Below are 25,525 nucleotides of genomic sequence, written 5' to 3' on the forward strand. Positions count from 1 at the left end.
TGAGAACTATTGCGCCCCTCGTTAAGTGCTTGGATAACTATACCAAAAGCGCTATACATGAAAATGAATAACGCTGCTGCTATCGCTGCAGACCTCACCTGCCCTCTCCAGTGTGCCGCAGTGATAGGTGGATAAATCGCTCTATCTGAATCCCACAACCGCAGTGCACCTGCCTCGCGCGAGTCTGGTCAAAAGTGAACGCGCCTGCAGCCAGGGCCATGGAAGGCACAGGTTTTATAACATTGGGGCGGTTAATGCCCTCCTAAAAATACAAAGTAATACCTTGCGTCTCTTGCTGTACTCTCTTACCTACCTAGTACTCAAGATACCACGTATCCTTCCACCATCTAACTGCAGTGGGTTCTCCCTTTTATATTCCTGATTCATAGGAATCTAGGCTCTATGCCAGGCAATCGCACCTCTCCCGTCGCATACCTCGGTGCTGCAAGGTGATTAACCGGAGATGAGGCCAGCTGCGTTCCGATACCTTCGGTTCCAGTTAGCGCTATATAAAACTGCAAAGGACAAGTAAAAACACACACAAAAAAACCACTGGGCTATTCACATACGCACTCATGTCTAGCAAATGCTGGAAAAGAGGAAAATCTGGCTGCAGCCTTTATTTGATCCAAGTAAATAGAAAGACCATGTATATGTTAACAAGGCTTTGTTTATTGTTTCACCCCTTCATCTCCACATGGCAAAGGCGACAATGTTCTGCAGCGTGGATATTTCTTTTTCTATGTAGCGCAGGAGAAAAGAAGTTTGTTTATTCCTATTCACCTTTCCTAACCCATGCAGCTGCGTATCACATCAGGCTGTGACACAAAGTTTGACTAATGGAGAGTAGGTAAGAGAATGTGTTACTAGTTGTTTTTCTTTTTAAAAGCTGCGCAGGCCCAGCAGGACACATACTTCGTGTGTGCTTCATTTAGACAGTTTTTAGCATTATCATGGCCGATGCAGGACAACAATAAGACCATACAAAATGCCCAGATAACGCTGGTGATAAATGATCCTGCTGGAGAGCAATCATTTGTCTGTTAGTAGTTTTTAAATGCAGATAAACTGTATTTTATGTGGAACCTCAGTGGGTTACTGCCTTTGTCACAGAGATCCTTGTGTTACATGCAGTTCAGAAGGTACAATCCTAACATAGGACAGTGACCAATGAACTGTCACCAAAGAGCTGCCTGCATACAAAGTTTAAACATGAATGGTATAGTTAGAACTTCGCTTTCTTTTTTTGTGATATAGTTAGAACTTCCCCAGTCTTTCATTATTCTAATGTTTTCAAAATTAGTATGTTTGGGCAGATATACATTTTTATCAGTAAAGCTGACCCCCATTGAATACTCTTTAAATCCTAAGGTTGTGTTTCACCAGCCCAAACCCTCCTAAAATTTCCGTCCCACAGGTATGGATGACACGTGATTCATACACCTTGTAATCCTCATTGGCTTATGTGACATTCCCTGTAGACTGATTTACATACTTGTATGATTCATTGTCTCCTGTATAATGTGTGAGTGGTGTAAAGTACTGACACACACTACACTGATATGAGTAGCGCTATACAACAAATGAAATGCATATGAGAGAGGGGCTACATAAAGATGAGGGGCACTGTTGGAGGGTGGCAGTGAGAGAATCTGAGGAAGAGGTCAATAGGGGGAGGGGCTATGGAGCGTTGAGGGACACAGTTGGAGAGCGGCAGTTTGGGAATCCGAGGAAGAGGTCATGGGGTGGAGGAGGAAGCGATGAGGGGCACTGCTGGAGGGTGGCAGTGAGGGAGTCTGAGGAGGAGGTCATGAGGGGGGATGGGCTACAGAGAGATGAGGGACACTGGTGGAGGGTGGCAGTGAGGGAATCCGAGGAGGAGGTCATGAGGGGGATGGGCTACAGAGAGATGAGGGACACTGGTGGAGGGTGGCAGTGAGGGAATCCGAGGAGGAGGTCATGAGGGGGATGGGCTACAGAGAGATGAGGGACACTGGTGAAGGGTGGCAGTGAGGGAATCCGAGGAGGAGGGTCTATGGGGAGATGAGGGGCACTTGTGGCGTGTGGCAGTGAGGGAATCTGAGGAGGATGTCAATAGGGGGGGCCATGGAGGGATGAGGGGCACTGTTGGAAGGTGGTAGTAAAGGTTATTTACGGAGAGAGAGGTTATTGGTGCGACGCCAAAAAAGACTTTAGCATCAGCGCTGAAGCCGGCCCTGTCATGGCCTTTCTGATTTTGTTTATTTAATTAGCAGTCGGGGTCATAAGGGCTACTGTGGAACATACTTTGAAGTGCTTGCTGATTATATTTACCACTATATTCAATGTTTTAAGTTTGAAGGTGATTTTACTATTGTTTTTACTGGGATAAACAAGCTTGTAAGGGAGTGCGTTGCAGAGTCCAGGGCCAGGGAGGTAGTAATGAAGAGGGATTCTCCCTGAAGGCTCGCACAGAGGGAGCCCGAGAAGTGTCACTTGCCTGATACTCCCACCTCAGAAACCTCCTCTTCCCATCAAAGCTACTCAACTGTCCAAAGCATCAGCCGATATGCAGGTATTCTACCACAGCACTGGATAGAGCAGGAAGTTGAGGCAATTGGGGTTGGTGAGTTTAGGATTGTGGAAAGATTTGGTTCATACAGTTGAGTTCACCAACACCACTCAACAAGCAGTGGGCTTCTAAATGCTCCACTGCAACATACCACACTCTCACCACCTCCGCCGGAATGGGCAAGGCTCATTTGCTATGTTTGTCCTTAGTGTGTGTGATGTTTGCATTTTTCTCAATCTTATGACTTCATTCAGTGATGTAACATTGAGGGCAGCACCAACACTCTGAAAATTGTTCCAGCCCCACTGGCTTGGGTACCTTTCTTTGACATTTTCATGCTTTCTGGCCTACTGGCCCGGGTGCCTTTGTGTGACGTTTCTATGGTTTCTGGCCTGGGTGCCTTTGTGTGACGTTTCTATGCTTTCTGGCCTGGGTGCCTTTGTGTGACGGTTCCATGCTTTCTGTCCTAGCTCGGTGCCTTTGTGTAACATTTCTATGCTTTCTGGCCTGGGTGCCTTTGTGTGAGATTTCCATGATTTCTGGCCTGGGTGCTTATGTCAGGTCATCATTTATGATTTACTATGCTTTGAAAGTTGATACAGCTAAATATGTAATGGAAAATGTGTTGTGCACCATTTTGGTTTTTCTTTTTGCAAAATGTTTTTGAGGGGAGAATTCCCCCATGCAAACACCTGTGGCAGTCATTACGCTTGCTGTGCTTGTGTGCTATGCACCGTATGGGGGCTGGTGTAACAAACCTTGCCAGGGCTGCTTTGGGTTCCCAGTCCGGCCCTGAGTGTCAATTAATTAATTACTTTTTGTGAATCACAGTGTGTAACTAACTCTGCACACTGCCACCTTACCCTGCTTTTGCTATTCCAGAAGCCAAAGCTTAAAATTGAGGCAAACTGTATAGACTTTGTGTCTCTTTCGAGTGAGCGCTGCAGGGCAAGCAGGCCGGGGTATGATTTGGAAAAGGCCTGAATTTGGGTGGGCAAAGTAGGAGGAGGATCTATTTGGATTGTACTTGTAGTCAGTCATGGATGGTAATATATGTGCAGATGCAGAAATGTCTTTGTTGCAAACTGCAAATAAATATTAATTGTGCATGTTACTTAGACGAATTGACATCGCACTTCGCACGTCTAGCGTGTTTTCTTTCACTTTGCTTCCCTATTAAAAAGGGCATACCCTACCCCAGTATTGTCCTTTCCCCAAATTAGCACATAGAGCACTGGAATTGTCCCTTTTCAATGCATTAGTGATTTTATCTAATTTATTTCAAAATTGTGCTTTAAATGCACTTTTGATTTAATCTTTTTGAAAATGTTCACAGGGCAGGGGAACCTCTATCTAAACCTTACTATGAGGAAGGCAGGCTCCCTTGCTGAAATTCATCTGACTTTTCGCAGTGCCAGTTGATGATGTGGGTGGAGCTAATAGAGGAAGTGGGTGGAGCCAGTGGAGGAAGTGGGTGGAGCCAAATAAAAAGTAGGTGTGGCCTCCGACAAAGATTTGAGCACCTGCACTTCAAATTTTACAAATTAAGCACTGATCCCATCTCTGCATATTTAAAATGGATTATGTTGTTTTTAGTTGTTTACCGTAACAATTTTCTGTCTTCAACATTTTCCTTCTTGAAATATCATCACGTTTTTCAATTCAAGGCACTACCCCTATCCTCTGTTCTGCTACATCTCCCGATATATCAAAAAGTTGGCATTGAGGGCCTTATGTAAAAGAAAAGCCTTTTCAGGATCTAAAAAGAGCATTTACAGTGATGTCCCATCCAGCAATGTACAAATGCTATTTAGATCCTGCTGTTCGCAGCTAATGTTATTGGTCACAGAGACCATGTTATCTGCTCTCTCACTTTTCAGATACATGCAATTTGTTGGATGGTGCACGTGGTTGTATGTGTGTAGTGTATTATGAATGGAAGATTTTTTTCTTTCTTTTCATTGAATCTGCATTCAGGGGTATTAATTTAAATATGTTTTGTATTTAACATTTTTTGTAAATATATTGTTAAATTGTATGTAAGTGTTTATAAAAGCATTTTTATACTCCTACAAAAAAGAAGAAAGTAAAGAAGTTTTTTGATATTGAAATAAACTAAAAAAGTCAAATATATCTCAATAGATTTATCATGTTTTTTCTTGACACACCTGTGTTAGCCCATGCCAAGAGTAACCAATAGATTTGATATAGCAAGATAGGTCACGAGGGAGCTTCTTTATATTGTGCCATCCGGCGATGTATCCAGTGTGTTAGTGTATCATTGCAAAGAGACTTGTGTCAACTAGGCACGCATCTTATTACCATTAAGGTGTCCATGATGGGAGAAACGCACTTCAAACACGGGCCTTAATCTCGTGTTTCAACGGGGTGAACAAGATAACATGTATAAAACAAGCATTTGCAATGCAATAGGTCTCGCATTTACGCCTTTTATTTTTGTTTTCGTTAATAAAACATAAATAAAAGGCATTGTCATTTATAATGCCAATAGCTTAAACTCGCGTAGATGTGAGACCTATTGCATTGCAAATGCTTGTTAGGTTGAGCCTTGGCAGCGCATGCGCTGCTGTGCGAGGCATGCTATATTCGGAGTAAGGCGGTGAAGCTCCGCCCAATCTCTGCCCATATTTTTCATTGATTTGTGTCATTGTCCTTGGTAAATGCTAGCTTCTGATTCGTTAATAGGCTTGGTAGTCCTTCCTTAGTACCGCCTTGTCTTCATTTGTAACCTCCAATGGCGACACCCCCTGTTACGTGTGTTGTTGCTCGGTAGGCTTTAATCACAGCCTCCTAGCACTATTTGCTTTTCCCTGTCTGCTTGCGGGACATGCTTTTCGTAGGGCTTAATTTACCTTTTATTTTACGTTGTTAGCCTGTGAATGCTTCATTGAAATCAGAATACCTGATAGTCTTGACAGCTGTTCAGTGTGCTCATGATCCCTGCAAACGTGTTCGCTTTATGTTGGTGCACATGCCGTTCCTGGCCCTCCCCTCAGTCAGGAGGAGTGCTGTGTTTCAGAAGAGGGGTTACCCTGACACAGTGAGTGGTTCTCTTTGCCGCCTGCATTCCCTGATTACATGAATCTGTAGACTGTAACCCTTCGTAAATGTGTTTCAATATTAGTGCTGTTAGGAGTAAATAAAATCACATTGCTAATAATCGTTCTGTCTGAGAAAACTTCCCCCCCCCCCCCTAATTGGTGATGTACTGCATTAAATGTTTAAAGAAATCGAGTTGTTTGCGCTTATGCATACGTAATCTACATCTGAAATCGCCTCCGCAATACCAGCAAAAAGGTAACGTTGTTTTGACAATCGACCTAGGGCCATATGTATGACCACATTTTCCCATAGACACCGAATGGGTAAAACCCATTGATACATCTGCCCCTAATCATTTGTAGGTCACTGAATTTAGTAAATTAAGACATAAGATAATGTATGCAGCGCTCGCTCTCACATGAGCAGACAGTGGTCTCCGAGAAATCCATTGTTTTTGCAAGTCTGTGCTCAACTAATTCCTCTTCTCTTCTTAATTGGCAGACATTGGCAAACGTAAAGGACTAAGATACGAAATTCCCACCCCTTACTCGATTAGGTTTAAGAATTCTGATAAACAAGTGAACTGATAACGCATTTAACTTGTGGGACACTAAAATCTACACTTGAGCCAGGGCTTTAAGTGGACCTGGTCCAGCCGGTGCTCAGCACTGGCAGTTCTAAAAAGCAGGTGCTAAGACAAGTCTCTATCAGGCACTCCATTTTTGCCCTCAGGATGGAAAAAAAAATCTCAACTCTGCAGCAGTATCAGCCTTCGCTGCCTTTGAGGTAACTTCAAACAGATTCCTTATATTTCTTTGACAGTCTAATCATTTCAGAACTGAAGCATTTTCAGTATTTTATACAACAAAGCCATAGTTGTTGCGTATTTATCTTATACAGCTAACAACCATTGGTAACGCCAATAACCCTGACTTGTTGTAGGTGTAATGTTACTTGTTGTGTTATATATATCTGTATGCAATGACAGAAGCAGAAAACTACCAGTCGGGCGGCACACTATGCTAAGCAGAGATTTTTACCTTGCACATTTTAAGCCACTCCCTTAATTACATCCCCCCTCGTTTTCTCATTCCTCCTAAAGCCCTGATTTGAGACTTATTGAAGCTTTCATTTATGGTCACCGGTGTTGAAAGGAGGTGAGTGCAGTGTCACTGGATATTCGCCACATGTATCACTCCCCAGTATTTTGGATTGGATTGTGTAGTTTTGAGTGCTGCTGTCAGATTGAAAGGTACTTTCCTACTCCTTCAGGAGCAGTATTTGCAGAAGGCCTTAAATTTTAAAACCGGGAAACTAATCATGTCCATGTATGCCAGAGGTCTTCAAACATTTTGATGCCGAGACCCCCTTATCAAATGAGTAAGGAGCCCCCTCCTGAAAAAAATTTCTAGAACCTGGTACTCCTCACCGACAACCATAAACGCCCCCAATTCCCACACAAAATATTTTTTACAGTGGGGAAATATTATTACACATTGTTTAGCTAACCGAAGGTCAATGAAGGTGGGGGCATGGTCAAAGGCGTGGCTAAAAACAAAGAGCCTCATTTATGAGGAATTTGCCTAGGGCAGCACTGCAAGTCTTCTTGCTGCGCTGCCCTATGCCACTGTGGAAGGGCAGGAAAGCACCATATTTATGAAATACGGTGCATTCCTGTCCATTCCCCTTGCATTAGCACACAAATTGCTGCCTAGCACCAACATAGGCAGGATTGTTTTTGTGCAGGAATAGGCACCTTCCCTCACAACAACAATCCTGAGGGATGCTTTCCTCTTTCTATGTGAGCTGAAGAATGCAGTACACATGGAAAGAGGGAAAAATTAGGAGAAATATTTTCACTGGGGAGTCGTACGTTTTTTGGTGCTGCCCCAGGTTTAAGTGACTTTGTAAATATGGCGTAGCATCAAAAGCCATGGGTGTTGCGTGGGAACCCCCACGCAGCACCCATGGAACACCTCCTTGATGCAGAGTTAGGCAAGGCAGCGACTTACCCTGCTTTGTCTTACTTAATATCTATGAGGCCATGTAAAGCCATGCAGAGTGACTTTACGCCGCCACATAGGTATGGTTGAGACGCTTGCGCTGCCGGAGCGTCAAAAAAAGCGGATGCTCTGGCGGTGCAAGCCTCACATAAATAAGCCCCAAATATTCTGTATGTTTTTTTAGGCCTTTCACCATCACGTACCTACATATAAAATAATGGGCAGCGTAAATGAAAAATAAATGTAAAAAGTTGTTACTTAGTGGGAAATGCACTGTAGTACATTATGAAACCTCTATTAGTTGATGCACTGTAGAGGTCTGTGTGTAACCAGAGAGAGACAATTAAATCTTAGTTGGTGCAGTGGAGAATAGTGTATTTTTAGTGCTACGAGGTCACAGCCTCTGACAGAAAGCACTATGAGTATGTAAGTTATTATTTTATATTTACATTGCATTACACAGTAAAATATAGACTGATACAAAATAGTTTGACAATAAAATGATGCTTCCAAAATGTAGATTTTAGTAATACCATGGAGTATGTAATGCAATTTTCTTTTTACATAACTGTCCCTTCAACACCTCCTTAGGGGTACTAAGGGCTGCTGTGCAAGTACAATTAAAAGCAAACACTTCAGTTGTTAACTATTTACACTACCACTCAAAAAAGAAAACTTTGTCATCACAAAGCGTGGAGTGATTCACCGGGTCCCAAGCACCCTCTACACTTACCGATTAACTAATGGGGCACATTTGCATTTCTTTCAGGCGAGCAGGCACCCTGGCACGAAAGCTTTTCACAACACAGGGGACTCAGCTGAAGCATTTTAAACGATTGAAATTAGCTGTGCCAGGACAGCTGTGTTTTTTCCAAAACCAAAGCAAATGTTTTAGAAGCCAAGCACAAGTGAGGCTAGAGAATGCGCAAACCCATTCCCAGGACTCCACGCCCCCCCTGGGGGATGCATCCCACAGATTGAAGACGTCTGATGTATGCAGACAATATCTTACTTTTCACAAGAAACCAGGCGCTTCATTTCAAAGCAATATTTTTATGAAAAAAGGACACTCCTGCAAAAAAGTACAATTTTGGTAGGAAGCCCATTCGATGTTTAGTTACACTTTGATCGTTGCTGCAATATAGATGGTAACCAGGTCAAGTTTTCTTTCCCTTCCCCCAACCTCCATCCCAACCCTCTTACTCCTTCATAGCCCTGTTGGGGAGGTAATCGAGGGTAAACAGGCATTGGTAATGCATCCGTTTCGCCTATGTGATTAATAAAAAGTTGTTTTTTGTTGTAAGTTGTAGCTTAGTGAGCAATTGTGCAATATAAGTTACTGAAACTCTGTTAAAGTGTTAAGACTTTTTTTATGGAGAAAGGCAATCTATGGTGCGCTCCTATGAGTCAACAAGATAATGCCAATTGTAATTGTGAATCTGTGTAAAACTGTGTAACTCAGCTCTCAACATATTGAAAGTGCTAATGAAAGTGAAAATGAAGGGGCCTGGAAAGCATTAAGGTTTCAGTAACTTGTACTGCTCACTAAGCTACACCTTACAATAAAAAACGGCTTATTATTAATCACATAAGCGAAACCGATGCATTACCAATGCTTTTTTTCTGTGCCAACAGTATGGATCCGTAGAGCTACCTCTTTCACTTTTTGACCACTTTTTCAACTTTTTGTCAACCCTTTGTTTTTTAGCAGTTGCTTCTAGTATGCTAGGGATATGTTCCCTAGCAAACTTAAGTGTTTTTAACCATGTGGGGAATGTCACAAACACATGTCTGTGTCTGATCTTCACTTGGTCGGTCTCTGGTGCCTGGGGTCGGGCCACGACCTCAAAGCCTGTGCTGAGCGCTAGTCAATGCACCCCAAGGCAGTCTGCCAGGGGGCGGTGAAGCTCCTAGTGGTATGAAAGAAGGCAACTCCATGTCATTTCCAGTCCTGATCCCGAGAGACATCTTGGGCCGCTCTCTGAGCTGTTCCCATAGATAGTAGTCTTCGCACTCCAAAGTATCTTTCTCAAACTCTGTGAAGTCAAAGAAGCAAGAAGGATTAGAAGCACTCTCTGGCTTCCCCATCCAAACAGCTTGCTTCCAGACTCCACATTCACACTCCACCTGCAGATCTGGCGGCTGACTCCGTCCACACTATTCAGAGTTCCCTGGAGCCGGAGACTTCTATGGTGCCATGTATGCCTTTTTGGGGTCTCCTTCGGGCCCCACGGAGCCGAGTGGTGTCTTTGGTGGGTTACCAATGTGGGATTGTACCGTATGCCAGCCGGGCCCTCTGGATCTTAACCCAACACTAGTGCCTACACCCACCCGGCTCCAGTCCTCCAGACACAGTCCCTGAAGCTGCTAGCACTTTTGGACGACGAGCATATCCCGATCCCCGAGACGACGGCTCTTGGCTTTAACCCTGGTGACCTCCATTATGTATCAACCCCTGGACTTCCCACCCATGGACAGATCCTTCCTACCAAAAGGGGGGATGAGGAAGATGGTTATGGCTCCTTTGAGGAGGACTCTCACCAGAACGGGTATGCAGAGCTGGGTGATGCCAGCTGCCTGGATACCCCCCCAGACGCTGGAAAGATTTCTACTCTGGGCCAAGTTTTGATGCATCTTCTGCTACTGTGATGCGTAGAGCATCAGAGGTCCTTGACCTGAAACTGCCAGTTGTTGAAGGCAAGACCAACCAACTTGATGAAGGTGCTTCATCCAGGGAGAGCGCTGTCAAGCCATTGCTCCCCTTTAATGAGGCACCTACTGACGTTTTCCTGTAAGGCCTGAGTTAAACCTTGCACAGGGGCTGCTGTGCGCCACATGATTGCTCATCACCATGTCCCGCCCAAGAAGACCCAGACTTTCCCTCCCCTGACAGCCTGGTGGTGCAGACCTCAACAGCTAAGGTCAACCGAAGTGCATACCATTTTACACCACCAGATATGGAATCCAAGAGGCTAGATACTAGAACCTGCTCTTCTACCAGCTTGTCTTTGCGGTCAGTAACATAATGTATTTTGGGCTGATAATCTTATGCTCTGTGGGACTTGGTTGCACAGCTCACAGGCATTACCTGTGGTTCACATTAGACAACTAGTATTTCCACTTCACTGTGCTCTCCTTTGGCCTTACCAGTGCCACCCAGGTGTTCACAAAAGTGATGGTGGTGGTTGCAGTCCACCTTCGGAAGTCAGAAGTCCCAGTCTTACCCTACCTCAGTGACTGGCTGCTGAAGGCAAGCTCACCCCTGGTTGTTGGTACTCGCCTCCAGACTACAGCAAACTTCTTGTACTCACCAGGGTTCACCATTGACATGCTGAAGTCACACCTGACTCCTCAGACGCTTCCTGTAATCTGAGCCATTCTGTACACTGTACAGTTCCACGCCTACTCTCCGTAGCGGAGCATCCAGGATATTCGGACTATGATCCTATTTCAGCCTCTGTCCTGGATTTCAGTGATACGTACTGTGAGGCTTATGGATCTGATAGTCTCCTGCATCCTGCTCGTGTAGCACGCCAGATGGCACATGTGGGGTTTGCAATGGGGATCTGAAGTTGCAGTAGGTACAGCATAAGGAAAATCCTTTTGACCTGGTCCACATTTCGAAGGAGACTGTAAAAGTTTTGCAGTGGTGGCTGACAAACCATTATTGGGTCAGCAGCAGACCCCTTCTCCTTCCCCAGCCTGGACCTGGTAGTGGTGGCTGATGCTTCTGATCTAGATTGGGACAGCCATCTGGGAGAGATGGAGATCAGAGGACTCATGTCTCCAACAGAGTCTCTGCTCTATATCAGTCTCCTGGAGCAGCAGGCTATCCACCTGGTGTTGAGAGCCTTTCTTTCATCCATTAGGGGAAGGCTGATGCAGGTGTTCACTGTCAACACCACCGCCATGTGGTATTGCAAAAAACAGGGCAGGGTGGTGTTGTGTACACTGCACCAGGAGGCTCTGCGACAATGGACTTGGCTAGAACGCAAGAATATCTTCCTGGTCTTACAGCACCTGGAAGGATCTCTGAATGCCAGAACAGACAAACTCAGCCATTGATCCGTTGCAGAGCACAAATGGCGTTTACACTGTGAGGTGGCGAAAGGTCTCTTCTGCAAATGGGGCGAACCTCGGCTTGATCTGTTCGACACCCCCAAGAACATGCAATGTCAGCGCTTTTGCACGGTAGAGTTTCCAAAGCAGATTTCGCTTGGAGATGTGTTCTGCTTAGACTGGAACCTGGGACTCCTTTCCATTGATAATGCTCCTACTTCGAGTTCTCAAGAAGATCAGACTAACCTGGTCCAAGTCATCCTAGGGTCCCCAGATTTGGCATGGAGACGTTTGCCCAAACTTCAAAGCATGAGCATCCGTCCTTTGATCAGGATGCCCCTTTGGGAGGATCTCCTGTCGCAGCCTCAGGACAGGTTCCGGCACCCGAATCTGTACACGTTCCACCTTCATGCCTGGAGATTAAGCAGCAACAGTTTAGAGTTTTTTGATCTTCCTCCTGAGGTCCGTGTTGTCATCCTGGCCGCCAGGAGCCTCTCAAGTAAGACTGTTTACACCTGTTGTTAGGACAAATGTATGGCTTTGTGCTCCTCATATCATGTGGACTCCCTTTCTGCAACCTGCTCAAAAGTGCCGCTGTTTGTGGTGTCATCAACAGTGCCAAGGGCAAGCCCTTGCCAAGCTAAAGTCTACCTTTTGGATAGTTCATTTTTCTGCAGTTGCCGCTCAACCCTCCCTGCTCAAGTCGCAGGTTGTGACACATTGCTCAAGGGTTTGCAACATTTGTTCCCTCCTACCCCTTTTGTTTTGCTCCAATGGGATCTCATTTTAGTTTTGACTTGCCTCATGTGTTCTCCCTTTGAGCCCATGCATAGCTGCCCTCTGAGACTGCTGACAATCTAACAGTCTTCCTAGTGGCCATTACAATGGCCAGGAGAGTCTGTGAACTTAAAGCTCTGTCGGTTCACCCTCTGTATACCAGCTTTTTCCCTGGACAAACTGGTTCTGCGGACACGTGCCTCTTTTCTGCCAAAGGTGGTCACTCCCTTTCATGATGTCCAGAGCATCATGCTACCAACATTTTTGCCCCACTTCATCCTTGTAAAGAGGAGAAGAGGCTCCACTGCCTGGACCCAGAAAAAGCTCTCTCTCTTTCTGCATCGATTCGGGTGGAGGATCAGCTCTTCATTAGGTTCACTTGTATGCACAAGTATTGGCAAAGCCAATAGCTCTTACTTATGCCAGAGTTACTGGTTTTGATAATGTGTTTAGCAATTATATACACTAGTGTGGCTGCCTGCTGTTCAGCATGGCAAAAAGTTAGTGGGGTTGGGTAGGGTGGAGTGGAGTGGAGTGGAGTGGAGAAGAGTGGAGTAGATTGGGCAAGAGTGGGGTGGAGTGGGGTAGGGAAGAGTGGAGTAGATTGGGCAAGAGTGGGGTGGAGTGGGGTAGGGAAGAGTGGAGTAGATTGGGCAAGAGTGGGGTCGAGTGGGGTAGGGAAGAGTGGAGTAGATTGGGCAAGAGTGGGGTGGATTGGGGTAGGGAAGAGTGGAGTAGATTGGGCAAGAGTGGGGTGGATTGGGGTAGGGAAGAGTGGGGTGGATTGGGCAAGAGTGGGGTGGATTGGGCAAGAGTGGGGTGGATTGGGGTAGGGAAGAGTGGAGTAGATTGGGCAAGAGTGGGGTGGATTGGGCAAGAGTGGGGTGGATTGGGGTAGGGAAGAGTGGAGTAGATTGGGCAAGAGTGGGGTGGATTGGGGTAGGGAAGAGTGGAGTAGATTGGGCAAGAGTGGGGTGGATTGGGCAAGAGTGGGGTGGATTGGGGTAGGGAAGAGTGGAGTGAGGTAGATTGGGCAAGCGTGGGGTGGATTGGGGTAGTGAAGGGTGGAGTGGGGTAGATTAGGCAAGAGTGGGGTGGATTGGGGTAGGGAAGAGTGGATTGGAGTGGGGTAGATTGGAGTGGGGTAGATTGGAGTGGGATAGATTGGAGTGGGGAAGAGTGGGGTAGATTGGGTGGATTGTAGTAGGGTAAAATAGAGTAGGATATATAAGGGTAGTTTGGAGTGGGATATAAAAGGCTAGTTTGGAGTGGGGTTGGTTTAGGTGGGGTGGGGTAGAGTGGAGTGCTTGCATTGAGTAGATTGAGATGGGGTGTGGTAGTTTGGGGTAGGGTGCGGTGATTTATATTGGGGTAGACTGGAGTGGGGTAGATTGAGGTGAAATGGAGTATATTGGGGTAGATTGTGATAGAGTGGATATCCTCTGCTTGTAGGGCATCTGGATACCCTCACGGGTGACAAGTTGCGCTCTGCAAATCTACTGATTGATAGATATATTGGGGAAGAGTGGGGTAGAGTGGAGTGAGGTGGATTGGAGTAGATTGATCTGGAGTGGGGTAGATACGAGTGGAGAGGAGTAGAGTGGGGTAGTATGTGTAGATTATGGTAGGGTACACTGGAGTTAGATATGAGTGGGGTAGTTTGGTGTGGGGTAGATTGGAGTGGAGTGGGGTAGATTGGAGTGGAGTGGGGTAGATTGGAGTGGAGTGGGGTAGATTGAAGTGGAGTGGGGTAGATTGGAGTGGGGTAGACTGGATTGTAGTGGAGTGTGGGGTAGGTAGATGTGGGGTAGATTAAGTGGAGTGGGGTAGATTGAATCGGGGTACATTGTAGAGGAGATGGGTAGATTAGAGTAGATTGTAGCATAGTGTGGTAGATTGGGGGTAAATTGGAGTGGCATAGATTAGTGTGAAATGGGGTATACCGGATTGGAGTAGGTTGTGTGGCGTGGCGTATGCATGGTGTGGTAGCGCACTGCCATTACACACTACTAATTTTCAACTGAAATGATCAGGACATTTGCACTGACATACAGTTTTACTGCAAAAGACACACAATTGATGGACGGAATGCAGAACAAATCAAAACATTCACCCCCAGTCAAGACAGCTGGGTTAAATTCATCATTCTTTTGCTCACCATGCCACCCCAGTTTAGACCGGATAGCTTGATTCTAGTGGCACAGAGAGCCCAGGACCCACGTCTTGGCATACCTGGCGCACTTAGGGCGAGAAAGCAAAAGACACACAATTGATGGACGGAATGCAGAACAGGCTAGCTTGATTCCAGTGGCACAGTGAGCCCAGGACCCAAAAGTTTTACTGGACTCAAAAGATAATGTGTTCAAATATCATCACTTAGTGTATTGATTTGTTTTGAGCATATGAAATATCTGTTTGCACCACACTTCAGTTACAATTTATTTTTCGTGTGTACCAATCCTGATATTTTCAGCATGTTCCTTTTTTGTGTGGTAGGGGAAAAAAATCCTACACTCCTCTTACATGAATCTCAGCAGGATTGTCTCATACATTCACTCAATTTGAAGTCTGAGAAAGAAAAGTAAACACCTAGCTCCCATGGAAGAGAGAGCCTGACATTTGACCTCTGTCTTTGAATGTGCAACAAAAGTGACAAGATAAGAACAAGATTTAAAGGCCTGTTTATAGAAAGCAAGTTTGTGGAAGAATACAGTAAACAGGGTTTTGGCAACAGGAGCGACTAACTCAAGCTGGACAGCCTAAAGCAAATAAAGCCAGCAAATAGCCAGAACATGTGAGTTACAAAGCCAATGGTAAGCAACGGGCGGAATGCATTCCTAGGTCAGCTTTCTGAATTCCCCCAAGATGTCTTTAGCTAGGCTTCGACCTAAAAGGGCAAGATGGTGCAGAAACTGACCATCCCTCGATGGATTGTTCTTAGAGTTGTCACCTGGCGACTTTTCTACCGGCACCACCAGTATTTTCTTATAGCTGCGTTAATGATCCCTTACTCCTAATTAATGTAAACAAAGACAGAAAAGTCAAGTTACAAATGAACATATACAATTTTGTTTAAAGTTCTATTTAGTATCAAGTCCCGGACTTTGTAGACTCTTAAAACACCATAAAATGTCTTTCATTTTTTTCTTCTCAGAAAAATAGGAACTCGAATTGTACTGTTCATCAAGGTTTGCTATGTATTAGCTAAATAGCCTCCTGGTGCTGGCCCGTTCTTCCAGGGCCAAGGACACCACTACAGTGCTTTCCCACGGGGTACCTGTCCCGGATATCTGCCAAACTGCCATGTGGCATCACTCTACATGTCCTCGAAGCACTACTGCTTGGACAGTCGAGTCCGTTGAAATAGGCATTTCGTCCATTTGGTCCTCTAAGACTTTTTCGTTTGAGCCAGTTGGATTATCCACCTCCTGGGAGGTATTGCTAGTATCTATTCTAAAGTGAGGAATCTGTTTAGAAGTTTTCATCAGAACAAGTTACTTACCTTCAGTAATGCCTATTCTGGTAAAGACTCTAACTGCAGATTCCTCCCTGATCCTCCCTGTTCTGCGAACCGGGCTCTTCACCTAAAAGATTCCAATAGATGCTGCTCACTGGTTAAACAGTTATTCTGATGTGGCTCCGCTTCTTTGGCATGGACATAGTCACAAAAGAAACAGATGTCAGTGCGCAAGGGTGGCGCTTATATGGGCACTGCAACATCACTTCCAACGCAAACTATGTTGAGCCGATCAGCGCCACCTACTAGCAAGCAAAGGTACTGCTCAACATTTTCTGGATCCAGTCTGATGCCTGGGGAATTGTCTATGGTGAGAAATCTGCAGTTAGTCTCTACAAGAAAAAGCGTTACCGAAGGTAAGCATATGTTCATTAGGTACTTTACCATACATTCTTCACCTTTCCACTTTGAAAATCCATGAAATTTTGCAGCTGCTCTAAGCAGGGCAGAAAATGTCATTGAGAGGGCTGCACTGGGCAGGTGGATGGGTGAAGCCCAAGGAGCCTGGGCAGACTTCGATCTGTTAAGTAGAAGTATTTGCTCCTTCCGTGTTGCTGTAGAAGTCAGGCTGGAGCCAGGCTGTGCTTCTGCCCACACCCACAGGCCTGAAAGAAGCAAAGTGAGGTGTGGTATTTCCATGCCTGGAATAATTAGTTCTGGAGTATGCAAACACAATAATTCCAGTACTGTGGGTGGTAATATTGAACTGAGATTTATCTTTCCAAGTGAAATTTCCGAACTCATCATTAGGACCTGGTATGCTTTTTTCAAAGTCTGGTGCTCTTCTGCAATATGGTTTAAATGTTATTGCATGCATGTTGTGCATGGAATGGACAAGGAAAGACACTGAAAAGTCAAGGCACAGTGTAGAGGACATGTTGATCATCCTTTATGGGAGGTACCCTGGATACAGGGTTCGCAGAGAAGCAAGAGGTTAAATATCTCCGCACATGTCCACGAAGCACTTCTGCTTGGACAGTCGAGTCCGTTGAAATAGGCATTTCGTCCATTTGGTCCTCTAAGACTTTTTCGTTTGAGCCAGTTGGATGATCCACCTCCTGGGAGGTATTGCTAGTATCTTTTCTAAAGTGAGGAATCTGTGTTTAGAAGTCTCCATCAGAACAAGTTACTTACCTTCAGTAATGCCTATTCTGGTAAAGACTCTAACTGCAGATTCCTCCCTGATCCTCCCTGTTCTGCGAACCGGGCTCTTCACCTAAAAGATTCCAATAGATGCTGCTCACTGGTTAAACAGTTATTCTGATGTGGCTCCGCTTCTTTGGCACGTACATAGTCACAAAAGAAACAGATGTCAGTGCGCAAGGGTGGCGCTTATATGGGCACTGCAACATCACTTCCAACGCAAACTATGTTGAGCCGATCAGCGCCACCTACTAGCAAGCAAAGGTTCTGCTCGACATTTTCTGGATCCAGTCTGATGCCTGGGGAATGGTTTAAGTTGAGAAATCTGCAGTTAGTCTCTACCAGAAAAAGCGTTACCCAAGATAAGCAAATGTTAATTCGGTACTTTACCTTACATTCTTCACCTTTCCACGTTGAAAACCCATGAAATTTTGCACCTGCTCTAAGCAGGGCAGAAAATGTCAATGAGAGGGCTTATTGGGCAGGTGGATGGGGTGGAGCCCAAGGAGTCCGGGCAGACTTCTGTCTGTCCAGTGGAAGTATTTGCTCCTTCCGTGTTGCTGCAGAAGTCAGGCTGGAGCCAGGCTGGAGCCAGGCTGTGCTTCTGCCCACACCCACAGGCCTGAAAGAAGCAAAGTGAGGTGTGTTATATCCAGGCCTGGAATTATTCGTTCTGGAGTATGCGAACATGATAATTCCAGTACTGTGGGTGGTGAAATTCAACTAAGATTTATCTTTCCAGGTGAAATTTCCGAAATCATCATTAGGACATGGAATGCTTTTTTTCAAAGTCTGGTGCTCTTCTGCAATATGGTTTAAATGTTATTGCATGCATGTTATGCATGGAATGGACAAGGGAAGACACTGAAAAGGCAAGGCACAGTGTAGAGGACATGTTGAACCATCCTTTATGGGAGGTACCCTGGGTACAGGGTTCGCAGAGAAGCAAGAGGTTAAATATCTCTGCAGTTGTCAGGACATCACATGCAGTCTGGGACCTGCCTAGCATACAGATAGAACTTATTCCTCCCGCTTCATGCCATTGGTGGCAATTAAAACTTCATCCTTAGGTTTGACAAGAGGGGACTTTGTGATACAGAAGAAAGTGGGTTATCTCACGCTAGGGCAATGCTCGTTAAGATGCTGTTAAATATTTTGATAAGATTAAAGACTAGTTTAGCTATCAGAAATGGAGAGTGTAGATTGTTTCTAGATCAGATCCTGGCTTCAACATCTTCATGTGGATGCGAGAGCATCCAGAAAGTTCATGCTATTTGAAAAGGTCCTCTTACTCAAGGGAACCCATCACAAACCATCTCAAATGTCTACAAAATCTCATCTAAATCTGAACCACTGTGCCGGGTGACATTCCAGTATGCATGAGCGAACAACCCAGGAATTAAGTTTGGTGACGAACAATGGGGCAAAATACTAATTAAAGCCAATATCTACCCACTATATCAGAGTGCCAAACCATCTACAAAATACCCTATCCGTGGCACTATACTCTGAACATATACACAGTTTAACGCTTATACCAACACTTGTTAGAGGGGGTGTGGGATCATAGCTTACCTCATACTATACTTTGGTCCTTCACAAAGCTAATAGGTTTTTGGTAGATAGTCTGACATGCGATAACACTGTTGACATGCTTTTATCTAGTGAAATGCCAGAAGTAATATTGCGCTGCCCCTTTGTGGTGAATTATGGCTATATAGTTCCAAATTGGGGACATGGTTTCTCAGAGGTTACTTGCTGTGTGGGTATATAAGCACTGTGGGGGGTCAGCAGTCTCACCCTGGCAATGGGGCTAGAAAGACTCTTGTGGCTTTTAGAGAAGAGGTTGGCACACACTAGGTCTAGGTACCCTTCTCTTTAGATTGTAAGACGGTGCAGTAAGCCTATATCTTATATGCTGTTATTTACGATTCCGGTTAAACTTATGGTAGAGGTTCTCTGCTCTCGTTGCCTTGCCCTTGCTCTACCATGTGCGCTTTTCCTTTGCCTTCTGAGTTCTAGAACTAAGTGAGTTGACAGTTTGTGGTTTATGCTGAGGAGCCCATGAGAATAGACATGTTGCGAGTGGGTTCTTGCTTTTCATTTTATTTTAGGAAATAAATCTCTTAGGGAGCATCACTTGTAAGTCATCTTTACAACACCAAACGGGGGAAATTCTTCAAATGCCTGAGGACGTTCCAAGGAGGTTGAGTGTACTAAACATCTTACATCAGACAGCAGTAAACAAAAGTGGGATGGGAGTGCCGGATGCTTGGTAGATGGGTAAGGGACCTGTTAAGTCAGTTAAATGTTTTAAAGGTTGCAGGTGGTATTATTAAAACCTCTGAAAGTAAAAGTTAACAAGCTTTAGCAAAGGCAAGAGGTCTCACCTTTGTAGCCTATTGGCTTTGGCAATTGTTTTTAACTTTTCAGCTTCCCTAATTCAGCATGGCTTAAGAATTAAATAAAAATTAAGCTTTTGATGCCGCCAGATGATTTCTGTAGAGGTAATCTGTGGTTTTGAGGCACAATGTTAAACACACCTTTATTCAGGAATAAAATTCCTGGAGTTAAGAGTCCAATAATTATGTGGTCCTATTCTAAAGAAGGAAATTTTGCAGCCCCTTGAATCCATCACGTGAATGGTCAGTGCCTTAAAATAAAAATGTTACAACATTTTAACAAGGCTGGGTTTTTTTTGTTTTTAGTTACCGATTAGAGTTGGATCAGGAAATAAAAATGAAACAAGTGAAGGCATTGGGGATTGAAGCATATCAAAACGGGTGCTCATCATGGCATGTAAGTGCCGTTAAGTTGTCTCGCATATTACATAAACTAGTACAACATGGACCTTGCAGGGGTATGAGCTGAACAAAAATACTGATTAATGCTGAAAAATCCTGAAGGTCTTGGATGTGGCAGCAGCACTTCTGGAGAGGCTATGTGCAGTGCCAAAGGGCAGCGGATCTGTGATGAAGGTCTGAAAGTGCATAGATGTGCACACTTGTGCTACTGCTGTGGCTTCCTACTGGCCATTTCCACCCGTCACAACAGTGTTTTTCCCAGATCGCCCTCCACTTCATAGCATCATACACTGTTCGCAAGGACTGGCCCTTAGTGGCAGGCCATGGCGAAACTGAAAGCCGACCCAGTAGCATGTACGTGAATGGTATGTTCAAAGCAGCCTGAGGAACACGGGGGGGGGGGGGGGGGGGTTTGAGTGTGTAGAAAGAACGGACTGCTGAAACAACACCTGGGGGCATATGTGCGATAATATCAAACGGATGACAGAGGAGAATAAAAAGCACAATGAGGGGGGCAGTGAACTACATAAGGAAAAATAGCTGGAAAAATATAAATGCACTCTTGTGGAGTGCTAAGTAAAAAAAATAAAAAAAACACAAGCCCTCCTGTAAAGTGCTCAAACACATAAAAAAAGTAGCTCCTAAAATGGGAGCAGTGAATGGACACAAGTACTTGGTTCATGCTCTGGGGGAGGGTTAAACACGGGCGGCATGACGCATACCTGGACAAATGGGGACAAAGGATATGAGAGCGACAATGGAGCGAGCAAATGCTAACCCAATGGGTGGGCCGAAGCCCATAGATTGAACACAACACACCTCTTCGCATGCTCTGTCTAGCCGAGACCCGATTAAAATAAATAATAAAAAGCTGCAACAAAAACATTCCCAAATAATAGTTGCTTCTCCTACTGGTTAACATTGATATGACGGAAGTGTGTTGATAGACCCTCGTGTGCTTTTGTTTGACAGTTCCCCCTCCTTACGTTGTCTGTTACATTTAATGTGTCATTTGCTGTCTGCCTTTATAATCAGTGTTTTTTCCTGCCTTTTTTAAATCCTTTGTATTCATGGCCTAAGTGTATTCTGTTTTGCTTCTTCTTCCTTTGGCCGCCATCATTATTCATCCCATATGATGTTCTCATCTTTTAGCTTCTCACCTTGTCTCTGCCTTTTAAGGACATCAGTCCCACTGACTGGTATTATTGTGGACCATTTCCTTTATTTTCTAAGTGTTATCAACAAGTTCAGTACTCGGCCATCTTTGCTGCTGGCTCTCATGGAGTAGATAAGCAGAACAGGGTACCATTGATGTAGCACTTGTCAAGTGGTTGCCAAAACAAGTGAGTTTCTGTATTCCACAGTCCTTGATGACTTTGTAAGCCAAGGCTACCTTCTTCTTCTTGCTTCGTCTGTATCTAATTTATTTCTGTACTTAGACAGTTTGAGAATGGCGGTCCTGTGCTGGAGCATATGTTGGCTTCAGGTGGTAACTGTATTACTTGGGACAGAAGTTGTTGAATACACAGATCTTTGCTTCATCTTTGCTCTCTGTTTTTTGACATCAGGAGCATTTACCGAGAGATTCTCTTCCTGACATTGGCCGCCCTGGGGAAGGAGCACACAGACATTGGTAAGAGGCAATATGAAATGGAGAGTAAACAAGAAAATTGGAACCTGCAGTAGATGATTATGAGATCATGGGTTTGAAAGCGCAAATGTCTTGCTCTAGTGGTTCTGTACAATGATCAAGGATTCCCTTTGTACAGCTGAATAGAAACTTGGTGGCCTGTACCAGTTTTGATTGTTATTTCATGATAGCTGTGATATGAGATGTTGGTTCATAGAGAGGTTGGAGTATAAGAAAACACAAGCAGATTTACCAGATAGTTAGAGCTGCTCTGTGGTCTAAACATAGCTGACATTCACGCCAGTAAGCACATGGACACATGAGTTAGACTCAAGTTAGGCAACAACACCTTTCTTCGCTGGGAACTTAAACAAGGATGAATCTTAGGACCCTTGTTATTAAATCTCCACACTGGTGACCTGTTGACAGTATTAACCATGACCAGGCTCTGTACCTGTGGTCCAGTGTGCAAATGATACAGTGCGGATCGATTGCTCCGGGGTGGTTCTTTAGTGGACCATTTGTGCGCTAGAATAATTCAAAATTGCATAGCAATGAGAAGTTAACCTGAAGAAAACCAACATTGTGGTTTTCAGCAGTGGGACTCTCAAAACTGAAAGCTGGTATATCAATGGGTTTACTTCTGGTTTGAGGTGAGAGGCAGCTGCAAGATGCTTCAAGTGTATACGGAGCCAAATCTATGCCACTATCTGCACCCTTTCTTATTAAAATATTTACACGCCTTATATTCGGGGTTACGGTTGATTATGGAGTATACTATTAATTGAAACAGATTTATGAATAATGTACAAAATTGCCTTTCTTGATTTCATAACCATTACTCCTTCAATTTTAACTAAGAGTTAAGAAAGTAGTTTTACTGTAATGATTACCTATCAATAAATTCTTGACAAATTAATATGATGCAGAAGGGTGCTTGAGCACCTCATTAAGGTTCCTTGAAGCAGAGAGTTGTCACCACCTCTGCAATGTGTTCAGTTGACATTTCAGTGAAAAGCATATGATGGGCTTGGAAGGGATTGGTCTTCATAAAATCCTATATTTTGTATGACAAATGTCAAACAGACCTGCTGTACAAGATCTGGCTGAACATATCTTGTCTGTATCTAGACCAGTTTGATCAATATAGCTGCAATAGCTCCCCCAGTGTCTGTGCAAATAGCAAACTACTTTAGTAGGAAGAAAGTAGGAAGAATATAATTGAGTATGGATAGTATGTCACTGTCCTTCCATGCCTTTAAATTGTGCCGGCTTCTTTCTTGCACATTTTTCTTGTGTAAACATTTGTTTGTAGCATGTATTGCTGTAGCTCACATGCATGCACATTCCTGTCAGCCACAGTTGGGCATGGATATTTGCAAGTTCTTATTTTTCCCAAAGAAGTTTTCAGTCTCAAAATATCTCGTGATTCCTCTTAGAAGCCCACATAGACTCCACCTCAGATTTTTTATTCCCACTAGTGGTTTCGGACATTCCTCAAGAGCTCAGGGATCGTTAAGCTACAACAGCGATCAGTTCAACTCCAGGCACCAGATTTTCCAATGAAGTCATCAAAAGACTCCTCTTCACACTTATTACTTCAAATTTAACCCAGAAGGGGTTTTCCGAGAACCAGTTAATAGAACGTCCCTTCAGCTGTGGGTAATGATGCTTCCAGTCTGCCCTGTTGTCAGATATGTGTGCGTTTAACCTCGGTCTACATGGAGGTCAGGAGGAAAGCTGCAAAGCCTGTATAGCCTTCAGAAATAAAAAGACTAACCATTGTAGGTTGGAATGCCGCTGGGCACATTATAGGATGCAGCAACAGAACCAGTTCAGTTGATGCGGTCTTCAGAACCTAAGACCTGGGGGTCGCCTGGAATACTGTGAGGTAAAAGTGCCAACAACTGTTTCTCAGATCGCTACATCAAGTGACAGACTTGGGAGCACAAAGGAAGTTTGCATCCAGGCCAAAGATTACCCTGAGAACAATCATACTTCCTCACACACACGTGGATTCACCCCGTGGGACTTGACTTCAAAATGTATCAAGAGTATAGAGGCTAAGCACCACTCTTGAAAGAACCAGGCATCAAGCCTTGAGGTTCCAGAAAGGAGACCTCTATACTCTCCTTTAGCTGCTATCACAAACCAACTCAGTGCCCTGAGCTACCCTCAACCGCCGCTCCAGAGAAGCCTCGGGCCAAAGCCTCTGAGCCTAAATTTGAACCCACATGTACCAAGCCTGGGGAGAGGATGGGGCCTAACGACTAGAGTGGTCGAACTCGAAGCTGAGGAACCAGGTTCGAGTCTCGACAGGGACGTTCAACATCCTGTGATTCTGGGCAAATGTCCCCGTGCCTAACAAAAAAAAAATCCTGAGGCACTGAGTCGATACCTATGATGCCCAAATCGGCTTCAAAGCAGACACTGAAAAAATCAGTATATTCAGCCTTGACATCAGGAAACTCTGTATCGACAGTGAAGCTCCAAGAGATGTCTGATGTCAGATAGATGTAATTATATACCCATCCAACATTGAGCAAAACTTTGGCACAGCCTGACACAGCAGGAGTCATACCCCACGACCTTCAAGAAGATTAAACTCACTTGGAGCAGCTGCACAAATATCCAATCCTAAAAAGCATAGGCATCAAGATACCAGCCCTGCACCACAGCCACTACCACCAAACCCCATTCCACCACCATCACCACCTAGGTTACCATCACCAAAAGAATGCATGCAGAGTTTGACCATGACAGCAAGTATGATCCAGAGGATCTACACTTTCCACCTCACGAGGGGGTCCTTGAAAGGGTAAAAATGTGGTTCCGCAGGAGGAGTCTTACCTAGAACCATATCCAGTAAATGCCTCACCGCCAGATTAAAGAACCACATACTATGATGTAATTCAAAGGAATGTGGAATTTCATACGGTCAAGTTACATGTTGTGGAGGAAGACGAGGGCTTTATAGTTGAGACCTTGTCAATCTGTCCAGTTCAAGAAGATACATAGGAGCATGATGAGGTATGACGCAGTGAACTTTCAAGAATCATTGATGGCCAGGAAGGCCACACCCACAGCTGAAAAAAGTACCAAAGTTGCTCCAGAAGACCCAAAATGTGTCTCTGATTTCATTAGTAATACACACGGCTTGAAAATGTGCATTTACCCAAGGCACTGGTGATGCACCTTCAGACAGGGCGAACTGAAAGACTGACCCTACAGGAAAGCCTAATGATGGTGGGGATGCAAAACCTTAGCGTCCAGCCAGTTTGGAAGGTTTGCTCTTAAGACACCATTGGGAAGAGATGTAACTGCTCATCATCAATCTTCCGGAGGCATACCATAAGAGAGGCAGAGAGATCATGGAAATGGGGATTACTATCTCCAATGCAAATATCCGCTGTGCAGTGGAGCAGCTAACACTGACTTCACAGAAGTCAACACCAGTATTGTCTTCTGGAGACGTGTGGCTAAGGTGTCAAGACTTCCCCCAGTGGCCCAGCAGATTAATTTTCAATTCAGTGGTGAACACCTCTTTGGGTCTCAGGTGGACACTATGTTCGAGAAGTTCAGAGAGCCAGATACTGTAAAGGCCATGGAGGCACCGCAGATTCAAAATCATTGTATTACAGTGTCATGCGCATGGCAGGATAAAAGCTGCCATACCACTGCATCAGCACTTCCCTCCTACCATTTGCAGTTTGGAATGTAAAGCAGAAGTGCATGACTCTTATTCAAGTAGCACCGCTGTGGGCAAGACTGTTTTAGTATTTAGTGTTCTGTAAATGTCTATCGACCAGCACAAGGCGCTGCTGTTCCGGGCTAGCTTTCAAACTCAACACCAAGGCCCACTGAGGCAATCAAACTTCAAGCAGATGAAACTAATGATTTGGCTCTTGAGTTCATTAGGTATCCGTGCCTTAAACTAGCATAGGAGTGTATGCTAACTATGCATATGACATGCAAGTC

At 44.6% G+C, this 25,525-nt stretch overlaps 1 protein-coding gene across 5 annotated transcripts in view; it reads left to right on the forward strand.

Annotated features, from left to right (window-relative positions):
• The window catches only part of DENND4B (DENN domain containing 4B), a 246,040-nt gene that overhangs the window by 214,788 nt on the left and 5,727 nt on the right, over window positions 1-25,525 (forward strand). For all 5 annotated transcript variants that reach the window (XM_085638871.1, XM_085638875.1, XM_085638874.1 and 2 more), the window contains exon 27: window positions 21,486-21,550. In XM_085638871.1, the coding sequence (XP_085494997.1) occupies window positions 21,486-21,550 (65 nt within the window). The remainder of the gene's footprint in view (window positions 1-21,485; window positions 21,551-25,525) is intronic.

Source organism: Triturus cristatus, chromosome 12, assembly GCF_964204655.1.
Source record: "Triturus cristatus chromosome 12, aTriCri1.1, whole genome shotgun sequence".
NCBI classification, from domain to species: domain Eukaryota; kingdom Metazoa; phylum Chordata; class Amphibia; order Caudata; family Salamandridae; genus Triturus; species Triturus cristatus.